A 23,295-nucleotide genomic window follows, 5' to 3' on the forward strand; every position below is an offset into this window, starting at 1 on the left:
ATAATGAAATATTTCGTTCTATATTTGAACCCTTAAGGGTGGAATTCGCAAAGACAACCCTGTTGCTTTAAAAATACTTTAGTAGTTCTTTAATAATGACTGACTTTCAAAAAAAGAACTTTCACCCACTGTTTCGCCTTCACAGGGTTTAAATTTAAAAAATGCTGAAACACTTACTTCTTTATTTCTGACCGAGAAACGAAATACCAATTTTCGTAGGTCTAGCTACAAAACTGCCTTAATAGCGGCGTATTTTCAAAAAAATTTCACCTCTATTTGACCCTCTTACGGATGGAATATCGAAAAATCCCTTCTTAAAGAGCGCCTACAGTATAAGATCAACACCCTCCACAAATTTCAAATTTCTATCCTTAATGGTTTGGTGCAAGCGATGATGAGTCAGTGAGTCAGTAAGGACGTTGCGTTATACAACGTCCAGTAGACGAATGCACTAGAAGTGAAGGTGGTGTACGTTAGACAGTTTTGGTGAGGCCTGCACCTCGTTCGCTGCCAATGCCTCCTGTGCTGAGGCAAGTGGCGAAGTGCCTCGGGCCCCCTGCGTGGAGCAGCACTTGTTGACGGCCGAGCTGAGAGTGGCTGCGTGTGCTTTGTGCTGTTGCAGGCGGCGGTGGGCTTCGGCCCCGAGAGCAGCGTGCAGTTCCTGTGCGGCGGCAGCCTCATCAGCGAGCGCTGGGTGCTGACGGCGGCGCACTGCCTCGACGACTACACCAACAGCGGCGTGTGAGTACACTGAGGGGCGCAAACTGGCACTTGCAGGTTTCCAAAGGCACCCCGACGGCGGGCAGCCTCCGACAGCTGCGTGACGCTCCAGCCCGTCGTTCGGACAATGTCAGGTGGCATTTAATCGAGTGATCTCGACGGATCAGGAGCGGCCTAGACTATCTGATTAAAAGTATTTGTACGACCGCATGTAATGAGGAATTGACCACTAGAAGTCACGAGAGACGGCCAGCATAAAACAGGGGGGGAAGTAATGTGTTGCCAGTAGAGATGCAGTCAGATCAGAATGGGTGTCAGGAGAGCTCAGTGGCTTCGAACGTGGACTAGTCATTGGATGTTATCTGGTAAAAAATCCATCAGATAACGTTGGAAGCTGAAGAAGTGAATTAAAATTTGTGCTGCGGCCGGGACTCGAACCTGCGTCTTCTCGCTTACTAGGCAGATATCACGAGATGGTCTACCGCTGTGATGTAAAGCCCTATATCTCTCCCCCAATGCGGTGCTTTAAATGCTGGAAGTTCGGCCATATGTCTTCCCGCTGTACTTCCAGCATCACATGTCGAGATTGCGGACGCCCAATACTCCATGTGCCACGCCTCCCATCTGTGTCCACTGCAGAAAGCACCATTCGCCTTGCTCGCCTGACTGCACGATTCTCCAGAAAGAAAGGAAAATCATGGAGTATAAGACCCTGGACCGACTGACCTACACTGAGGCTAAGGAGAAATTTGAACGTTTACATCCTATACGTGTAACATTGTATTATGCTGCCACAACAACAGTTCTAGCCCATCAGCTCCGCCAACCCCAGTCACCTCTCATAGCTGGATACTACACCTGCCCCCTTGATGGTGGGGGCAATTCCCTTCCTGTTGCTTCTGCACCACCCAGTTTCGGAGCAACACCCCCCCCCCCCAACCATTGGGGATATCAGTCCCCACTTCTGTGCCGGAGAAGTGTAAGTCTTCTTCACCTCATCTCGTTAGGAAAGGGTCCCTTGGGTCACTCCCTTCTCAGGTTTCTGCTTGTGGGTAAGATGACACCCACCAGTGGCTGAAGAGCCCAAAAGCAATTGGTCATAGGGCTTCACGCTCATCCTCAGTCCCAGAGACTGAACCAGTGAAGCCCTCCCAGATAGGGAGACACAAGGAGCAGCGAGAGAAATCCAAAAGGAAGTTCCCCAAGACCAAGGCAATTACTGCGGGATACACACCACCGCCTCCTGCAAGCTCTGCGTCTGTGGATGAGGTGGAGATTCTGGTGTCCGCTGAGGACATATATCTCGCTGGACCCTAAGCCAAATGGATATAGACTGCTCAAGCAATGAGTCAGTGGCACCAGGTGACCCTGAGACGTAAACTGCCTCATTGAATGTTCCATACCTTCCCAGTCTCACAATGACATCATCCGCCAGTGGAATTTCGGCGGTTTATTTCAACCGCCTGGCCGAGCTGCGGCAACTGTTAAGCTTTACACCTGCTTTCTGCATTGGCCTCTAGGGAAACTGGCTCCCAGCAATGCGGACCCCTGCCCTACCCGGCTATAAGGGATATTACAGGAGCTGTAGCGACTATAATCGAGTGTCAGGTGGTGTTTGTGTTTATATCCTAAACTCAGTCTGTAGTGAAACTGTGCCCCTTCAAACCCTTCTTGTAGCTGTGGCTGTCAGAATAAGGATGACACAGGAAATACCTGTCTGCAAGGTATATCTTCCACCAGATGGTGCAGTACCCCTGAATGAATTAGCTGCACTGATTGATCAAGTCCCTAAACCTTTCCTAATTTTGGGAGATTTTAACGCCCGTAACCCCTTGTGGGGTGGTACCATGCTTGCTGTCAGAGACACAGATGTCGAAACTTCACTGTCTCAGTTCGACCTCCGCCTCTTAAATACTGGGGCCGCCACAAATTTCAGTGTGGTTCATGGTAGTTACTTGACCATTGATTTCTTAATTTGCAGTCCAGGACTTCTCCCATCTATCTATTGGAGAGCACATGACGACCTGTGTGGTAGTGACCTCTTCTCCATCTTCCTGTCACTGCCCTGGCGTCAGGCCCACGGACGCCTCCCCAGATGGGCTTTAAGCAAGGCAGAGTGGGAAACTTTCACCTCTGCTGTCACCGTTGAATCTCCCCCACACGAGAACATCGATGTGATGGTTGAGCAGGTGACTACAACAATCGTTTCTGCGGCAGAAAACGCTATCCCTTGCTCTTTAGGGAGCCCCTGGCGAAAGACAGTCCCTTGCTGGTCACCAGAAGTCGCTGAAGCAATTAAGGAACGTCGGCGAGCTGTAAAACGGCATAAGAGTCACCCTTGCCTGGAGCACCTCATAGCCTTTAAACGGCTCCATGCCTGTGTTCGCCAACTTATCAAACGACGGAAGCAGGAGTGTTGGAAGAGATACATCTCGACCCTTGGGTGCCCTACATCACCTTCCCAAGTCTGGGCAGGGATCAAACGTGTTTTCAGGTCCAGATCCCAACAGGTGTTCCTGGTGTTAACATAAATGGTGTGTTATCTACCAACGCAATCGCGATTGCCGGGTACTTTGCTGAGCACTATGCTCGAGCCTCTGCATCAGAGAATTACCCCTCAGTCTTTCGCACTCTCAAATGGCGGCTGGAAGGGAAAGTCCTCTCGTTCACTACACGCCACAGTGAATCGTATGACTCTCCATTTACAGAGTGGGAGCTCCTCAGTGCCCTTGCACATTACCCCGACACTGCTTCTGGGCCAGATCGGATCAACAGTCAGATGATTAAACATCTCTCATATGACTATAAGCGACATCTTCTCGCAATCTTCTACCAGATCTGGTGCGATGGGGTCTTTCCATCGCAATGGTGGGAGAGCACCATCATTCCAGTGCCCAAATCCGGCAAAAACCCGCTTGATGTGGATAGCTATCGGCTCATCAGCCTCACCAACTTTCTTTGTAAGCTCCTGGAACGTATGGTGTGTCAGCAGTTGGGTTGCCTCCCGGAGTCACGTGGCCCACTGGCTCCATGTCAGGGCGGTTCCCGCCAGGGTCGCTCTACCACTGATAATCTTGTGTCCCTGGAGTCGGCCATCCTCTTGTGTCCCTGGAGTCGGCCATCCGAACAGCCTTTTCCAGACGCCAACACGTGGTTGCCTTTTTTTTTATTTACGAATATCATATGACACGACCTGGCGACATCATATCCATGCCACATTATACGAGTGGGTTCTCCGAGGCCCACTCCTGTTTTTCATCCAAAATTTCCTGTCGCTTCGTACTTTCCGTGTCCAAGTTGGTGCTCTCATAGTTCCACCCATTTCCAGGAGAATGGGGTCCCGCAGGGCTCTATATTGAGCGTATCCCTATTTGTAGTGTCCATTAATGGTCTGACAGCAGCTGCAGGGCCGTCTGTCTCAACTTCTCTGTATGCAGACAACTTCTGCATTTCGCACTGCTCCCCCAGTACTGGTGTTGCCGAGCGGCACCTGCGTTCAATACTATATCACACGTTTTTGTGGCACTGGGAGACGGAATGGCATAACCTCAGTACGCACAGCAAATTGCGTGCCATTAAGGAGACTAAGAATGTGTGGAAGACTTCCACGCAGGCCTCTCAAAGGGACTCTGTGGTTCTCCGTCGGCTCAGCATTGGCCATGCTTGGGTGACACACGGCTACCTCCTGCACTGTGATGACCCACCTCAGTGTCACTGCAGCGCCCGGCTGACAGTGGCCCATACCTTGGTGAGCTGCCCTTCTTTGGCTGCCCTGCGGTGGACTCTTCAGTTACTGGACTCGTTGCCATTAATTTTAGCTGAGAATGCCTAATCAGTTAATTTAGTTTTACGTTTTTTACGTCACGGTGGGTTTTATCATTCTATATAAGTTTTTGCGTATGTCCTTTGTCCCTTTGTGTTCTTCACTCTAATGCTTTTAGGCTGGATGTTTTAATGTTTCGTAGAGTGTCTGGTTTTTCCTTTTTATTCTAGTGGTCGGCCAGCTACAGTCATGTGCTCCCTTGTTTTTATCCCTTCTACCTGTTTCTTGTTTCTCCCTGTGGTTTTCTTTTCCTGTTTTGTCCCTAATAGTGTTGGTTGTCCTGTCTTCTTCTGGTTCTTCCATTCTCCTGTTATTGCGCTGTACATCTCCTTTCTTTTCTTATTTCCCTTGTGTAATTATTTTACTGGGAACAAGGGACCGATGACCTCGCAGTCTGGTCCCTTCCTCCCTTCTTTAAACCAACCAACGAGACAGCTACCTTCACCAATGTAGGTACTGTTTTGGGCTGGCCGGTTTCCAGAGTTGAGTGTGTGGGAGCCAGTGGTATGGTTTCTCCTGTACTGTAATGAGTGTAGAATAAAGAATGCATACTCACAAGCTTGCTTACACCTGATGCCTCCTACACAGTACATAACTGTAGCAGCCCAGACGCTGATCGTGGCTAGTGGACAGCGAGTGTTATACCCAGAGGTATGGAGAGATAGTGCCGGGCACTCACCTTGCTGTCGCTCGTCGCCGTGTCAGCAAGGTGACGCAAGTCCAAGCGAGGTGGCAGCAGAGTACCACCGGCGCTCTGTGATGCTGATGGGAGGAGGATAGTCCCCCAATGAAACCCAGCACACTCTGAGACTGGCCGGAGTGTCAGGCAAAGGCACACCCACTGCGTTGTAGGTGGTCTCACCTCAGAAGACCCAGTTCGAGGCCCAGAACCATCAGGACTAGCTGATGGCTCGTAAATAGCGAATTCGCCTAGTTGGTGATGGTGCTCGATGAGGCTTGAGTAGTGTAACAGTGGACGAATTGACACAGAGCCTTCACCAGTTGAAAGCACAGTGCCAATGCAAAGATTCTACCGGTTGAGATGGGAGCTCTTATACTCCCTCCAAGGTGGTGTGTTAACACAGGTGAGAGACTCCCAACACGTGTCGGCTGCGGAAACGCCACGTTGTTGTACACCGTGTAGCACACAGTCAATCGCTGACAGCAAGGCGCCGCATTGTAGCGTACTGCGTCAGCATTGTTCCAGTGCGCAGCTGCAGAATGGTGGTGGTGGTGGTGATTAGTGTTTAACGTCCCGTCGACGACGAGGTCATTAGAGACGGAGCGCAAGCTCGGGTTACGGAAGGATGTGGAAGGAAATCGGCCGTGCCCTTTCAAAGGAACCATCGCGGCATTTGCCTGAAACGATTTAGAGAAATCACGGAAAACCTAAATCAGGATGGCCGGAGACGGGATTGAACCGTCGTCCTCCCGAATGCGAGTCCAGTGTGCTAACCACTGCGCCACCTCGCTCGGTCTGCAGAATGACGTTGGTGGCTGGTTCGCGTGTCGCTTGGCTGCTTGCTAAGGTTTGCCTGAAGCTCCGGCTGCAGCACTGCTGATAATGTTAGTTTATTGATCACTCCTACTACTCCACTGACGAATTTTTTAGTAGGATCGACTGATGTAATTAATAACATCAGATATTTACAGTGTTACGTAAAATCGAAATTCTGTACATGCTCACTGGAGTAATATAGGAAATTGAATGGTGGCTACCGTAATGTACAGGATGTTTCAAAAAGAATGATCTGATTTCAAAATTCCATATTTATTCATAACAACATACTACAAACATGGGATGAATCGTAAAATACTCGCAAAATCTTAGTTTTAGTTATGCTATAGTAAATTCTGTGTGTGTCACCAGCAGCAGCAGCACGAACAACATCTATACGATAGCTAAATTCGTCATAAACTTTAGACAATGTAACTGCTCTTACAGCAGTTACAGCGGCTGTTATTCTGTTCTCCATAGTTTCTATGTCATGACGTAAAGGGGAGATGAACACAGTTTCCTTCGCATATCCACAGAAGAAAAAATCGCATGGAGCCATGTCTGTCGATCTTGGAGGCGAAGAATGCAGGGCAATGTCTCGGGGTACCGTGTGCCCTATCCAACGTTGACGCAGAGCGTCGTTGAGACACTGACGTACGTTGTGGTGCCAGTGTGTTGGAGCTCGATTCTATTGGAAAGTGGAGTCACCGGAGTCGACCTGAAGTTGTGGAAAAATCCAGTTCTGCACCGTTTAAAGATAGCTCAACGCTGGATAGGGCGCACAGGACCCCTAGACATTGCCCTACATTTTTGACCTCAAAGATCGACAGACATGACGCTACACGATTTTTCCGGGGATATATTGAAGAAAAATGTGTTCCTCTGTCCTATACCTCGTGACATAGAAGTGAAGAACAGAATAACAGCCTCCATAACATCTGTAAAAGCAGATACATTGTGTAAAGTTTATGACGAATTTAGCTATTGTCTAGATGTTGTTCGTACTGCTGCTGATGGACACAGAGCATTTGTAATAGCATAGCTAAAACTTCAAGATTTTGTATTTGGCGATTCACTCTGTTTGTAGTATGCTTTTAGTAATAAAAATGGAGTTTTGAAATCGTGTTATTCTTTTTTAAACACGCTATACTGTACCTTTATATGTTATGTGAAAAAGTTGCTTATTAAATAAACGTATTTTTAAATTATAGTATTTTACTACATGAGGCCTAATTCACACAGAATCTGTCGCAGAGACGTTAGATTTTTTTATGTATTATGTAGTCTTGTTTCATGCCATGGTCTAAATCAGAGGTGTCAAGCCTTTTAGCTTACCTAAACCACACTAGAAGAAGACGAGTATTTTTGGGCCGCACATAATATACACTACTGGCCATTAATATTGCTACATCACGAAGATGACGTGCTACAGACGCGAAATTTAATCGACAGGAAGAAGATGCTATGATATGCAAATGATTAGCTTTTCAGAGCATTCACACAAGGTTGGCGCCGGTGGCGACACCTACAACGTGCTGACAAGAGGAAAGTTTCCAACCGATTTATCATACAGAAACAGCAGCTGACCGGCGTTGCCTGCTGAAACGTTGTTGTGATGCCTCGTGGTGCGGCTGGTCTCGGCGGAGGTTCTCGTCCTCCCTCTGACATGGGTGTGTGTGTGTTTGTCCTTAGGATAATTTAGGTTGAGTAGTGTGTAAGCTTAGGGACTGATGACCTTAGCAGTCAAGTCCCATAAGATTACACACACATTTGAACATTTGATGCCTCGTGTAAGGAGTAGAAATACGTACCATCACGTTTCCGACTTTGATAAAGGTCGGATTGTAGCCTATCGCGATTGCGGTTTATCGTATCGCGACACTGCTGCTCGCGTTGGTCGAGATACATTCACTGTTAGCAGAATATGGAATCGGTGGGTTCAGGAGGGTAATACGGAACGCCGTGCTGGATCCCAACTGCCTCGTATCACTAGCAGTCGAGATGACAGGCATCTAATCCGCATGGCTGTAACGGTTCGTGCAGCCACGTCTCGATCCCTGAGTCAACAGATGGTGACGTTTGCAAGACGACAAACATCTGCACGAACAGTTCGACGACGTTTGCAGCAGCATGGACTATCAGCACGGAGACCATGGTTGCGGTTACCCTTGACGCTGCATCACAGACAGGAGCGCCTGCAATGGTGTACTCAACGACGAAACTGGGTGCACGAAAGGCAAAACGTCATTTTTTCGGTTGAATCCAGGTTCTGTTTACAGCATCATGATGGTCGCATCCGTGTTTGGCGACATCGCAGTGAACGCATATTGGAAGCGTGTATTCGTCATCACCATACTGGCGTATCACCCGGCGTGATGATATGGGGTGCCATTGGTTACACGTCTCGGTCACATCTTTTTCGCATTGACGGCACTCTGAACAGTGGACATTACATTTCAGATGTGTTACGACCTGTGGCTCTACCCTTCATTCGATCCCTGCGAAACCCTACATTTCAGCTGGATAACGCATGACCGCATGTTCCAGGTCCTGTACGGGCCTTTCTGGATACAGAAAATGTTCGACTGCTGCCCTGACCAGCACATTCTCCAGATCTCTCACCAATTGAAAACGTCTGGTCAATGGTGGCCGAGCCACTGGCTCGTCACAACATCCCAGTCACTACTCTTGATGAACTGTGGTATCGTTTTGAAGCTGCATGGGCAGCTGTACCTGTACACGCCATCCAAGCTCTGTTTGACTCAATGCCCAGGCGTATCAATGCCGTTATTAAGGCCAGAGGTGGTTGTTCTGGATACTGATTTCTCAGGATCTGTGCACCCAAATTGCGTGAAAATGTAATCACATGTCAGTTCTAGTATAATATATTTGTCCAATGAATACCCATTTATCATCTGCAATTCTTTTTGGTGCAGCAATTTTAATGGCCAGTAGTGTACTTAACACCAACGGTAACCACTGTTTGATAGGGGGGGGGGGGGGAAGGGGGGGGATAGGATGAACCACTGAAAGAAGAGAGAACAGCAGCGTATGGCGGAAGTCTGAAATTAAATATATTCAGTTCATCATAACTTTACATGGACGAAACTTTAAAGATTTTTTCCCGATCGTGTGACAGACGCTCACTTCTTGGGCCGCACTGATACTTGCTTTGGGCAGCATGCAGCCTGCGGACTCCAGGATGAACATCCCTGGTCTACACCCTTTAGGCTCTCTTCATTATGGATCTGTTGTGCAAAAAATATATTTATTTATTTATTTATTTATTTATAGATTTATTTAACCTGGCAAGATTAGGGCCATCAGGCCTTCTCTTACATCTAACCAGGTATTCTACTTATTTTACATTCATATGTTTTAGTAGGCATGTTAAACTACATCTAGTACAAAAGTGAAATAAACAATTAGAAAGGTACACCTGGAAAAACACATACATATAGAGTTTATATTCGTAGATCATAAATACTGTTATAATTAGACATTATTGAAGAGACAGATTTTAGATAGGAGTGCTGGCAGCAGGGAGTATGAGGGAGACTCATGGTGAAGGGAGGAGAAGAATAGAGAGACATGATGAAACATAATTATGGAAATATAAAGGAAAAGAAGATTGCCGGGCTAATAGAGATAGATGAAGAGGAAGGTATCTCAGGAGCGAGATAGGAGACGCTAGCTTTGCTATTTGACAGATGAGAGGATTGGCCTTGTACATTAATTTTGTGGAGAACTTTATGAGGATGATAGTAGGAGATTGAATTTTGCGCAAGGTAAGAGGCAGTTTGTTCCAGAGGCGGACAGCGGCAACTGAGAAGGAGTTTGCAAAAGTTTTTGTTTTGTGCGTGGGCACAGTTAGGATACCAAATAAGAGTGACCTCGTGTTTCGATTATGATGGCATGACAGGTTTTTAATCTCTGAAGCAAGGTACTGGGGTGCTTGCGCGACGAGGAGTCGGTGAAGTAGACATAGAGTGAGGTAGTCACGCAATTTGTCCGGCCGCAGCCACCCTAGCTCGGAGTATGAAGCACTAACATGATCATATCGGCGAATGTTGCAGGTGTAACGCACACAGGCATTCATGGTTAGCTCTAGCCGTCTTTTGTTTTCACTTCTCGTGCCTTGTTGAATCACATCACAATAGTGGAGGTTCGGTAGAACGAGTGCTTGCACGAGCTGGCGTTTCAAGTCCTGTGGAAATATGTTCCGAAACTTTTTGAGAGCATAGAGACAAGCAGACGTCTTTCGGCACACTGCGACTGTATTCTCCGCCCAGTTGAGATGCTCATTCAAAGTTACACCCAAGTTCTTAACTGTTTTCTGATATGGTATTGGAGTACCGTCGAGCAGAATAGGAGGTAGCCCTTCGGGGAAATCTGAACTTATTAATTTCTGATGGGCTATTAAGATTACTTGCGTCTTTTTTGCATTTAGTTTAAGCCCCAGGTTTTTTGCCCATGTCACTACTGAAGACAGAACATCATTCATTTGAGCGATTGCAGTGTTTACATCTTCAGGTCTGACGCTTAGGTAGAGCTGGAGGTCGTCGGCATAGAAATGATATTTACAGGAGGACAGAACCGACGAAATATCGTTGACATATAAAGAAAACAAAAGTGGTCCTAAGACTGATCCTTGTGGCACTCCCGAGGAAACATGTTTCCAGGAAGATTTTTCATTTACGCAGACAACACATTGCTGTCTGTCTTTTAAGTATTTTTCAAACCACCTCATTGCACTATCAGAGAAATTAAGCTGTTGCATTTTTCTGAGCAATATGTCAAAGTTAAGTGTCAAAAGCTTTGCTGAAGTCCAGTAGCGTCAATATTGTTGCCTTTCGATTGTCGATGGCATATTTCAGGTCATCAGTTACTTTAATTATAGCAGTGTTTGTGCTGTGATATTTACGGAAACCGGATTGAAATTTGTCATATAGGCTGAATTCATGCAAGTGTTCAGTAATTTGGTCATGAACAATATGTTCAAGTGCATTGGAAACAACAGGCAGTATGCTAATTGGTCGGTAATCACTAGGCAGTTGCGGGTTTTCGATCTTAGGGATGGGTCAAATTATGCTTCTTTTCCATGCAGTGGGGTATATTCCGTTCACGAGGGAAAAATTAAATATATCAGTTAAGACAGGTACTAAGATATCGGCAACATTCTTAATCATGGTTATACCGATACTGTCGTTGCCTATTGCATCAGAAGAGATTCTCATTATTGCTTTTCTTACCGTATTTGTTGTTACATGTTTTAGATGGAAGGTATCGTTGTTAGTTATCCTGTTTGGGGAATCTTGTGGACGGTAATTATCAGCCGTGCGGGTATTCAGAGGTGCAGAGAAGAATTCATTTAATTCGTTAGCTGACACATGAAAAATAGTTTCCGATTTTGCCTTTCCGACCCCCAAGCTACGGAGATTCTTCCATAGAGTCGTGGGCGTCAGATCGCTGCATACAGGGGAGCGAGCGTGCCTGATTTTAGCATTGCGAATGCATTGTTTCACTCTGTTCTGTAGCTTTCTGTATTCTTCGAAACGCTCGGGTTTCGGACCTGCCTTGAAACGCCTGTGGGCAGCATCCCTATTAGTCATCATTTGACGTAATTCAGCTGTCAGCCATGGAGCAGGAGATTTTCTTACACGGATTGTGCGTACAGGTGCATGTTTGTCATAGAGGGCAGTGAGTTTATCACCAAGTTCATTAATTTTGCCGTCGATCGTAGGTTCTCTGATTATTTGACACCATGAGATTTCTGAACAATCGGCTGTTAGAGCGTCAAGGTCAATACGTTTCATGTTCCAACAAGTTATGTAACGCGATTTGATCCTTGGGGGCTGCACAGAGTAGGCCAGGAATATTACATCATGTGCTGAGAGGCCAGGGGCCGATGTTTGACCAACATCTCTTACTTTGTCAGTCTGTTTCGTTGCGATTACGTCTATAAGAGTATGACTGTGCGCCGTATGGTGTGTAGGTTGCAATGGAAGAATGTTCATGCTATTTCAACTAAACAGTCTTCTTAGGTTTATTGCGGAGGGAGTGTCTCTTAACAGGTCTATGTTCAAGTCACCCATTACGATGACATGTTCGTATTGCACTGAAGTGAATGTAATTCCGACTGGAAGGAACTCATTGAGCTTATTTTTGGCGGCTTGTACACGACGCCAGTCAAGAATTTCCGACTTTGTATATTTATTTCAATGAACATGAATTCAGCCTCTTTTTCTTCAGCAGGATTTGACGTACATAAGACTTTCGCTTTGAGATCTGTTCGTATATACGCGTCGACCCCGCCACCTCGCTTTTTTGATCTGTCTGCCCTAAGAAATGTGACCCTGGGAGATGAATAGATGCAGAGGATATGTGTGGTTCCAACCACGTTTCGGATAAGAGGATTACGTAGTAGTTTAGTTGGTTGAAGAGGAGGCTAAGTTCTTCGTAATGTGCAGGTAAAGACTGGATGTTTCAGTGAACTGCTAAAAGCTCTGACGCGTTCCGCTGAGCAGCCTGGAGTAGGGTGGCAGACTGGTTTGTCCCTTTGTTAGGCACTACCTGCCGCGAGGGGCACTGGCCGGTGCTTCCACCAAGTGACATAACACAGGGGTGTCCGAGATTTTGCGCTCCCTGTTTGTGACTCCGCGAGTGCTGAAAGAAAGGCGACTGCAAGAGATTTCCTGAGGTTGCGGGAGTATGGAAAATGGATTAGTGGTATTCGGTGCAAGGAGAATATGACCAAAATAGTGACGGCTGTGTGTCACCGTGTATCCTATGTCGTAAGAGGAGAAATGTAATTAGCGTATTTGAAACAGCTTAGGGTGGAAATAAGGGAAAGGGGAGTGATTTTAAGAGGCCGATGCTGCCAGCAGAGAGAAGTAAGCTTAATAATTAATAGATTATCGTAGGAAGCTAGAATTAAATTGAAATTTACTAAAGTGATACTGGTAGTGATTATCGTAGGAAGCTACAATTAGATTGAATTTGCTAAAGTGATACTGATAGTGATTTTTGTTATGAACAGTTTAAACCGAAGAGATGGGTGATTAATGAACTAAAGGAGAGACTAATAATTGCAATAGAACTATTACAGAATGGAAGAGAATAAACTGAGAAAATGAAAAAAGTATTAGCAGTAACTAAAATTAAGTAATGGTTAGAGCTACAGACACAAGAAAATAGTAAAAAGTTAATACAGTTACAAAAACAATTAGTTGAGGGTACAAATATGGGTATAATTAAAAAGTTAATACAATTACAAGACTATATCTGGGTATAAGACTGTTATAATTTGCAAATGGTGTTAAGTTTGCACTTTTGGCTCGAGTAGCTTCACTTAATACTATTCAGTTCTGTCATGTTTGTGACTGTCTTCTTTCCAGCTGCTGTCTTAATGATTACTCTGCCATCCTGAGTCCACACATTCTGAAGACCGAAATGGGATACGGCACTGTTTAAAATCTTTAGCCGTTCGTGTGTCAGATCTTCCCTTATTGTAAGCCCTGTCCTTGCTAACTTCTTCTTCTGGGAAAAGATCTGTGCCCTTTTTCGGTATGAGACAAATTTAATTATTATAGGACGAGGTTTGGTAGCACCTGGTGGTTTTCGTCCCACCCGATGGCGCCTGTCAATGTCTGCCTTGGTCACTTCAACGCCTAATTTTTCACGCGCAACCTGTATAAGCAGGTTGTCCCTGTCTTCTTCCTTATTTTCTGCTACTCCAAACAGTCGTAGACTATTTCGCCTTTGGTACTGTTCTAGCTCGTCTGTTGCGGCAGATAGTTTCACTTCCAACTCTCGTGCTTTTTTCTCGTATTCAGACACAGACTTTTTTAGTGCTGTAATTTCGGCAGTATTGGCCTCAACAGTTTCACGCATTTTGGCCAATACTGCTGCCGTTACAGTATCTGATATAGTGCCTGCTATCAGATCGAGATTGTTTTTATCGCGAAGTGCAGCGTTTACCTCAGAGCGGACCAGCTCCGCTACGCCGGGAGCCGCGGCCACACCTTCCGCCAAGAGCGAGCCCGCCGCCGCACCTGCTGCTTCCCCGCTGCTGGACGCGCTGCTGTTGACTCTTCTGTTTACCATTTTCTCGAATATATTGGCGGAGCACAGAAAAAAAATAGCACTACTGCACAGAACACTGTTGTTTACACGATTTCCACTTGTACTAGACAACACCACCTGCGAGAACACCTTCGAATTCAACTAAATTTCGCGAGCCGAACTTAACACGTGTTACACTGCAGCCGCCATGACACTTTTCATATAGGTCTATGTAATGTAATCTAATCTAGAAGCGTCTGTTAACAGCTGTCGTACGTTTGGTCGTAGCTGCGACTAACGTAGACGTGTTCTGTGCCGTGCACAGGGGCCCGCCACGCTGGGTGCGCCTGGGCGACCTTGATCCGGAGGGTAGCGGCGACCACCTGACGGCGCAGGACTTCCGCGTGGAGCGGCGCATCTGGCAGCCCGACTACCGCTACCCGCTCAAGGACAACGACGTGGGGCTGCTGCGGCTCGACGCCGACGCAGAGTTCAACGAGTTCGTGCGGCCCGCCTGCCTGGGCACGCAGCTGCAGCCGCGGGACCCCAGGGCCATCGTCACCGGTTGGGGCAAGACCGAGAGGGGTGAGGCTTCCCGCAGGCGGGGCAGACACCCGCTGCTTGCCCACTCACTGTAAAGAAGTACTGGCTGGAAAAAGCTCCTCAGTCACGTCTTGATAAGATTCTGATATGTTGCAAGGATTGGAAACTTGGTTGGAATGTCCACGAGTGTAGAGTCGGCCGGGGTGACCGAGCGGTTCTAGGCGCTACAGTCTGGAACCGCGCGAACGCTACGGTCGCAGGTTCGAATCCTGCCTCGGGCATGGATGTGTGTTATGTCCTTAGCTTAGTTAGGTTTAAGTAGTTCTAAGTTCTAGGGGACTGATGACCTCAGCAGTTAAGTCCCATAGTGCTCAGAGTCATTTGAACCATTCAGGAGTGTAGAACTGTGCACTGTACGAAACGAGAAACATGGGATCCTATGACTACAACATAAGTGAGTTAGTTCTATCGCGAAATGCGGAGTCTCAGCCCCCCCAAATTCGCCAATTTCACTTATTGATGAACCCATCCAAATGAAAGTGGACTTCGTCACTAAACCAAACCACACATTCGGATACTAATTCCCACCATGCCCCGCAGCCAGGTGTGCAGTTTGTGCGTCCTAACGCAAAACGTTCAGTAATTGTGACGATTTCATTTCATATAGTTCAATAATTGTCACCCTGTACCATAGCCTGAGAAAGAAATTTCTGAAAATATATAAAGAGAAGTCAAATGAAAACTAGACAGATGGGAAAAAGTAAGAAAATCGTTTATTAGTTCAAAAGCAGTAGCCACAACCGCTAATATATTTAACCCGCTGTGAGAAAAGACGGTCGACGCCTTCATGGAAAAATGTTTGCGACTGCATACAGAACAACCAACTTTCTCCGTCTGAAGAAAGTTGACGCCCACGAATATCTTTCTTTACCGCCTAAAAACATGGAAATCGCATGTTTAGACACCGGAACTATGTGGAGCATGTGTAGGGCTTCCCAGCTAAATTTCTGCAGCATACCCGAAAAAACATTGGCAACATGTGGGCGAGCATTCTCATGGAACCGAATGACGCCGTTTGCCAGCATCTGCGAGCTTTTAGACTTGATGGCACGCTTCGGTTGACACACATCAGTATGTGGACATTTTGCAAAAACCGAAGCGCGCCATCAAGTCCGAACGCCCTTGAAGGTGTACGGACATGTCATTCTGTTGCAGGACAACGGCTGCCCACATGTTGCCAACGTTGTTCCCACTGCTCTGCAGAAATTTCGCTGGGAAGCCCTTAAACATCTTCCATACAATTCCGATAACTCCCCATGGGGCCTCCATATTTCTGGAGATCCGAAAAAGGACATTCGTGAGTGTCAATTTGCTTCGGAGGAAGAGGTGCACGCCTGGCTACAATCGTGGTTTCGTAGGTAACCGCAAACGTTTTTCAGTGAAGCCACTGGCCGCCTACAATCGTGGTTTCGTAGGTAACCGCAAACTTTTTTCAGTGAAGCCACTGGCCGTCTTGTCTGTTACTTTTTTCTATCTGTCTCATTTTCGTTTCACTGTCCATTATGTATTTGTGGCACGGAAGTGAATGCTGTACTGTGGGAAAACCGGAAAAGGAGAGGATCGAATCATTTGAGATTTGGCGCTATAAAAGATGTAGAAAATCAGCTGGAAGGATTAGAAATGAGGTTCTCCTCATAACTATGGAGGAAACTAATATGTGGAAAACACCGATAAGGAGGGAGGACAGCATGATAGAATACATCAGGGAATAACATCAACTAAAGGGAGGTGTAAAATCTAAAAGCTGTAGGAGGACACACTGATGAGAATGTATCCAACAAATAATTGGCAATTTTGGGCATAAACGATACTCTGAAGTGACTCACGACCCAAAAAAAAGGAAAAAGGAAATTTAACGACTACATAGGCCCAGTCGAAAGTAATGCAGGTGGCACATTCAGACTGGTAGGATACTGGGAAAATGTAATCAGTCTGCTAAGAAGATTGCTTACAAAATACACGTGCGACCAATCCTAGAATACTGCTCAAGCGTCTAAGACCTGTACCAAATAGGAGGTGCTGAAAAACGTGAACTGGTAGACGCCTGAAGGCATACGTCACAAACTCCCGCTTCTAAACTTTCAAGAATCAGCTTTAAGAGCGAAATCTAGGAATATACTACAGTCCCCTTTGTATCATTCCCGTAGGGACAGTAAAGACAAAATTACATTAACCCCAGCATGCACTTTGGAGCTAAAGCAAGAAGTCTTAATAATTGCTACCATGGAAAGCACCCTCGACGTTGCACTTCCCAGTGGTTGGTAGAATATGCCAGATACCAAATCTATTGAGACAATAAGCCGAATAGCTTCTTACTCAATGTAAAAAGTACCAACGCTTGTGCAAGAATATGTGGAATCCTCATCTTTTACACGTTGTAGCCCCTCGACTCGAAGCTAAGGTCGTGAATCGGAGCTCTGGTTCGCTTTTCTTTATTGCTATACGTTTTCTAAAGGTCGTCTTTTGCACCTCGGTTTCACTGTACAGCATGTCAGAAAGTTATAGGATCGCCGTTTTGTTTGAGTTCCCTTATTTTACTTATTCTATTGTAGCTTTCATCGTGTTACCAATAGGCCTTCATTACAGTTACAGTAACAATAACAATCCAGTTCTAACACTAACACCACCACTTCCAGTCCCTGCTGTACTCAAAGCAGAGTCTTCAGTGCCTTGTATCGGTTGCTGTAGTCGTTCTTCCTGCAGTACTGCTGCGGACATGACTTCTATAAGGTAGCTACAAATTACAACAAGAGCGAATATATTGCCCGAACAAAAGAAACAATAATACAGACGAGATTATGGACGTGTGTCAGGAGACGAAATAAGGATAGCCGGCCGGAGTGGCCGAGCGGTTCTAGGCGCTTCAGTCCGGAACCGCGCGGCCGCTACGGTCGCAGGTTCGAATCCTGCCTCGGGCATGGATGTGTGTGATGTCCTTAGGTTAGTTAGGTTTAAGTAGTTCTAAGTTCTTGTGGACTGATGACCTCAGAAGTTAAGTCCCATAGTGCTCAGAGCCGTTTTTGAAATAAGGATATCCCATTGTGCACCAGAGACAAAATTATAGTCAAAACAATGGTTAGACGAAGATGAAAGTACAAAACAAAAAGTGAACCTTATTTAGTTGGTGGGATGGGTAAAGACGACCTATTTTAAGCGAGATATTGTTAATCGATCATGTTCTTACTACAAAACGTTGTTAGACCCTTTGCGTAGTAAGTTGAAGTAAAAGCTGTTCATATTAAATCGCAGAAAAATGATCTTGTACCAGCCCGGTGAGCGTGCTCCCAAAAGCACACGATCTGAGTTTTGAAATGTTTCTCATCTGATTGAAATTTCATTGGCTGGAGTTCAGTCATGTAAAACTTTTTGAAGGACATCATGGTCGCCTTTGTCTGTGGACTTTATAAATAAAGACGACCATGATGTCTTTCAAAACAGTTTCTCAACCATTCTATTCCCCATATATGGTCCCACGTCATACATTTCCTGTTTTATAGCCAGAAAGAAAGAGGCTTGAAAGGAAGAAATGGCTCTGAGCACCATGGGACTTAACTTCTGAGGTCATCAGTCCCCTACAACTTACAACTAACTTAAGGACATCACACACATCCATGCGCGAGGCAGGATTCGAACCTGCGACCGTAGCGCTCGCGCGGTTCCAGACTGAAGCGCCTAGAACCGCTCGGCCACTCCGGCCGGCGAAGGGAAGAAGTTTCCGTCTAATTGCGTAATATCGTGATGTTAACTGCTAATGTATAAAACAGATTTGATTTTTGAGAGACAAATACATTAATATCAGTCGAGGATATGTTGAGAAATAAGTTGTTTAAGCTTGTCAAGTTTCACGAAGAAAGATAAAGCTTTAAAGTTTGCGGCAAAGGACGTAAAGAAACATGTGAAATGAGTGGACTGTATCTTGAACAATAATAGGCAATAGTAATAATAAGGTCGAATTATAAAAGATAGTGTCGATGAAATTTGATTAGGAAATGAGGCGCTGAAAACAGCAGACGAGTTTTGCTATTTGGACAAATAGACAACTAAAGATTGTAAGTAAATAATGATGATTTAAAATTGATTTGCAACGGCAAGAAACTCTTTTGTGGAAGAGAGATGTTAATATCTAGCATAAATTTAGCTGTCAGAAGTCTTTCCTGAAAGTGTTATGTATTTCTCTCGGGTGTAGTCTACTTTGGGAACGAAACTTTGACATGAACAGTACATACAAGAGGTGGATTGTAGATTCTGAATGTTACGGATGAGATGGGTAGATCGAGTAACTAATGAAGAAATACTGAATAGAATTTGAGAAAAAAGAGATTTGTAACACAACTTGACTAAAATAAGGGATAGGAAATACACTGAGACATCAAGAAGAGTTGCATCAAACCCGTCTTCAGACTGATTACTACAATAACTTATTATTTTTGTTTTAGCAAAGAGTACTATTTTCTATGTCTCTTGACAAACTTTTCATTTCATTCGAGGTCAGCAGTGCTTTGAGCCACAGTGAATTTGGTCTCGCCAGCGATGTTCTGCTTCCTGTAAGTGTCTTCCTGTGTTGTGTGTGCAGCGGGCTACAGCCAGTCGCTGCTCAAGGTGGAGCTGCCACTGACGGCGCAGGCGCAGTGCGTGTCCATCTTCCAGGAGCTGCTGGAGCGCTCCGCCGGCTACCGCAGGGTGCTGCCCAACGGCGTGCTGGACTCCATGCTGTGCGCGGGAGAGCCCCAGGGTGGCAAGGACAGCTGTCAGGTGAGTCTCGCGCCCTAGGTTGGCGGACGGATACCAGTTCGTAGTGGAGGTGTTTCACTGGCCAAACTAGTACAACACGGTGGACAGAAAAACACTGTAGTGCGAGAATTAGTCGTAAAGTTATAACTACCACGCAGTCATAAAACTAAGTGGTGGTGTTGGAACTTCTCTCCATACTCGTCCTTTAATGTAGCACGTTTTCCCAACGATAGATGACTTGGCGGATACCTTTTTTTTTTTGTGGAAGTCTACATTGCCGCGTCCCAGTCAGGACGTTGACGACACTGTGGACTGAGATCAGCTAACTTACCTTCAACGAAGTGAAAGGGAGAAAGTAACTGTCACTAGAATAAGTTATTGGGGGTAGGGGTGGACCCTTATTCTACGACAGAGCACATTGGTGCTTAGCTGTACAAAATTGGTATAATCTCTGTATTGGTATCAATGAAGCATTCTGATTTAATAGATTCTGACATGACAATCTCAGTACAATTGTCAAGAGAATGTATTATGTCCTGATTAGCAGAAATAACACTGAACACAACAATATCAAATTCAAATATAAGGTTCTCTACAAGTTTTTCTTACGTCCAGATAGTGAAGCACTGTCTGAGTTGGCCAATATTACGTGGAATCATCCGATTCCGGTTCTAAGTTCGGTACCATTTAGGACGACAATCAAGTCTACAGAGGATGGTTAGTTTTTGTGACAAGATATTCAAAAGAGTACTCAAGATTGCTGGTGTTCAGAGTGGACACAAGCTGGTGGTCCAATTATTTATTTAGCGTATGGCTAATACAGACATATCATAAAATTAAATTACATATACATATGTATGTATTGACACACAAGGAACTTAAGTTTGTCTTTACAACTGAATATCCAGTCCTCCAGTCCAGCGCACTGCATCTGGAGTTGCTAGCAGGAAGTCCTCTTCAGCACCGTGATAGGCTCGAATCCTGCAGTCACTGACAATGTGGTGAACAACATGGTATGGAGCCCCACAGTCACTGGCTGGATTAGGCAGCTTCTTCCACTTAAAGAGAGCATCCCTGCATCGGCCATGGCCAGTACGGATTCTGTTGAGAGTAGTCCAGGTCCAATAATTTTACGCCTCTGCCAGCGGCATTTACCTTTAGCTGCGACGTGTTGTCTGCTGCATGGCTGCTCTCGCCCTCTGAAAATCCTATAAAAAGCTAATCAAAATCAGCTGAAACTGCCCTGTGTTTCTTGTTAGGCGAGAAAACATGCACTCATCCCTAGTCTGGAAAATATGGCGATACACACGTGCATAGATGGAGCAGCGTGTATACTTCAACCCCTCTCTGTTCTCACAAGAACAATTAACTACGTGGCTGTTTCGTTTCTCCGCTATCGGAGCTCAACTTCTCTTCAGCTAATTTCTAGCTGAGTGTCAGCCAAAGTGGACGCAGTGTTCACACAAAATTCCTTTTTTTGGCGCCGTGCAGAGCATGATGCGCCCTGTTCTACACTTGATGCTGGTTCAGAGGAGAGTGCTTGAAGTTTTCGGTATTCTGTCTTTCGTAGCAAACTGCCCCCCCACCAGTGCCCTTTTGTGCTTCGCATTACGGCCTTTTTAGACCAATGGGAGCATTCCTCTCATCTCGTGAAAACTACCCCCTACCAAATCGCAAAGGGCGTACCTTCAAACTGCTCCGTAATCTCGCCACTTCTACTCTTTCTGAGTTTATTTCAGCCAATTGGACATTTTGTGCCCACTCCTGACGCCTAAAAGTTACATGCGTGCATCACGAGAGCACCATGGATCTTTCACATGATGAGTAAATGCGACTCTTTTAACTGTGTCTCAGGCCTGTTTGTATGCATCTGCAAATTACCCAATCTATATTTTAAAGAATTTCTCTATCGCAGGCAGCGCTAGGCCGTCACGTGCTGCATTCAAAGTATTGCCTGATGCGTTTGTTGTCTCCCTCGCCACAGGTCACCAATCCCCTGTTAAATCCCTTTCGTTGTATGTGGGCCATAGCTGCACAACCCGAGTCTGTCCCAAACTAAAGCGTTTCTTCCAGCAGCTTTTTTCACCTTTTGCTCATTGACATGCAGGATTTGGGTTCGGTGTGTTAATACCTTCGAATCGAGTGTCATACCTTTTTGCATTACATACTGTACATTTTGATAGGCAAATTTTCTTACTATCACCGAAGTATGTTATGTGACATATCCATCTACTCATTACGACGTATAAAATCTCATGTAAGGTGTGAAATTAACATTCATTCAAGCTGCCACCTTACAAGTATCCTAGGATACTTAGCAGAAGTGTTGTTCGAATGGAGAAGAGTTGTTTTCTACGAAGTGAATAAGGGTGCAAAAACTTCCCAATACGAAATAAGAACACCTTATTTTTCGGAGAGGTGTCTTATAATGGACTTCAGTCCATCAGTGATTACATGCTTCTGCTCTAGCAAGCTCGATTTCTTGAGTACTGCCTTTCTCTGTCAGAGACAAGTGCTTCCGTGGTGAATATTTCTGATAACATCAAATACTCGAATCAAGGTAAGAAGACGAGTGAGAGGCAGCACTCGCTCCTTCTTATACACCGAAAAATTAACCTCGTTGCGACTCACGCAACTAAACACTAGAACCCAAGTGTAAGGCGCCGCTTGTTCCTCTGTATATTCGGACGGACAAATACAATTACTCTTTGCTACTTCTAAAGACAGTCTCTACGGAGTTTGTTCTTTACTAACAGGTACAAAATGCAGTGCAAAAACTGTGGCTGGATACTTACCGGAGAATCTACGCCTCTGTCGAATGTGTGCAGTCTTCTAGTAGTTTCCTGCAGCATCATTCAACTGTCACTTTACGGTGACGGTTTCCGACGGCTCAGCTGCTCCCTGGTGATGTCTGCTGCCCCGGCTGTGTGACTCACTTGTCAGCTCTCTCACTGCTTAACTCATCTGCTACTACCGAGGCTGCCCCCGTACGCCGTTTATATACCGCTTCTTCAGGCATTTCCCCCTGCGGGTTCGGGGGTTAGAATAGGCCCGCGGTCTTCCTGCCTGTCGTAAGAGGCGACTAAAAGGAGTCTCACATGTTTCGGCCTTATGTGATGGTCCCCTCTCGGGTTTGACCTCCATCTTTCTAAATTATTCCGAAGAGCGAGCCAATTGGGGAAGGGCGCCTTACGTGGTGCACTGTATCCGTCGTGCATTGAGACCTTTAGCCGGCTTTTTCGTCGTTGCAATAGTGTTCCGCTCGTTTTCCATCTCTTGGGCGAGGATACGTCCCTGGATGCGATTCCCACGCTGCACTCTGCAGTGTTTATTTTAACTGTGACGACGACCTTGGACAGTTTTGCACCTAAGATCCAGCACGGTAGCCAGTCCGTTGTGGTGGGGCCGCCATGTACCCTCTTGGTTGTAGCCCCCTGACAACACAGGGATCGCTCTACTGATGCCTGCGCCGTTAACTCCCCACGTATGCCAAGGAGTAGATGCCCGTCTCCCTGGGGCATCAGGACTCCCGGCAATGGACATCCTGCCAGGTGGCTATTGCTGCGGCTGGGTGGCGCCCGTGGGGAGGGCCCTTGGTCGGAGTAGGTGGCATCAGGGCGGATGACCCGCAATGAAGCGTGGTACATCATCTCTCGCTGGCGGCCAGCCGCCAGCAGTCTCTAAGCGTTCTCGGGCTCAATTTAATGCTGAAAAGTACAATCCGAAAACGTTCCCCTCTCTGGCCACGCCGTGGGAGGAGCGTAAGTCTCAGGATGGAGGTAATAGTTATTCGCCCCGATTCTTGGTTTGTACGAGAGCTGATGGGGAGTCTTTTCTCTCCACAAAGCCTCAGTTC

At 46.0% G+C, this 23,295-nt stretch overlaps 1 protein-coding gene across 1 annotated transcript in view; it reads left to right on the plus strand.

The window, feature by feature from the left end:
• LOC126188164 (trypsin-1-like) overlaps positions 1-23,295 on the plus strand; it is a 142,437-nt gene that overhangs the window by 103,266 nt on the left and 15,876 nt on the right. Inside the window, exons 4-6 of the mRNA XM_049929682.1 lie at positions 623-741; positions 14,431-14,690; positions 19,282-19,460. Coding sequence (XP_049785639.1) covers positions 623-741; positions 14,431-14,690; positions 19,282-19,460 — 558 coding nt within the window. The remainder of the gene's footprint in view (positions 1-622; positions 742-14,430; positions 14,691-19,281; positions 19,461-23,295) is intronic.

Source organism: Schistocerca cancellata, chromosome 1, assembly GCF_023864275.1.
Source record: "Schistocerca cancellata isolate TAMUIC-IGC-003103 chromosome 1, iqSchCanc2.1, whole genome shotgun sequence".
In the NCBI taxonomy this organism is placed as follows: Eukaryota; Metazoa; Arthropoda; class Insecta; order Orthoptera; family Acrididae; genus Schistocerca; species Schistocerca cancellata.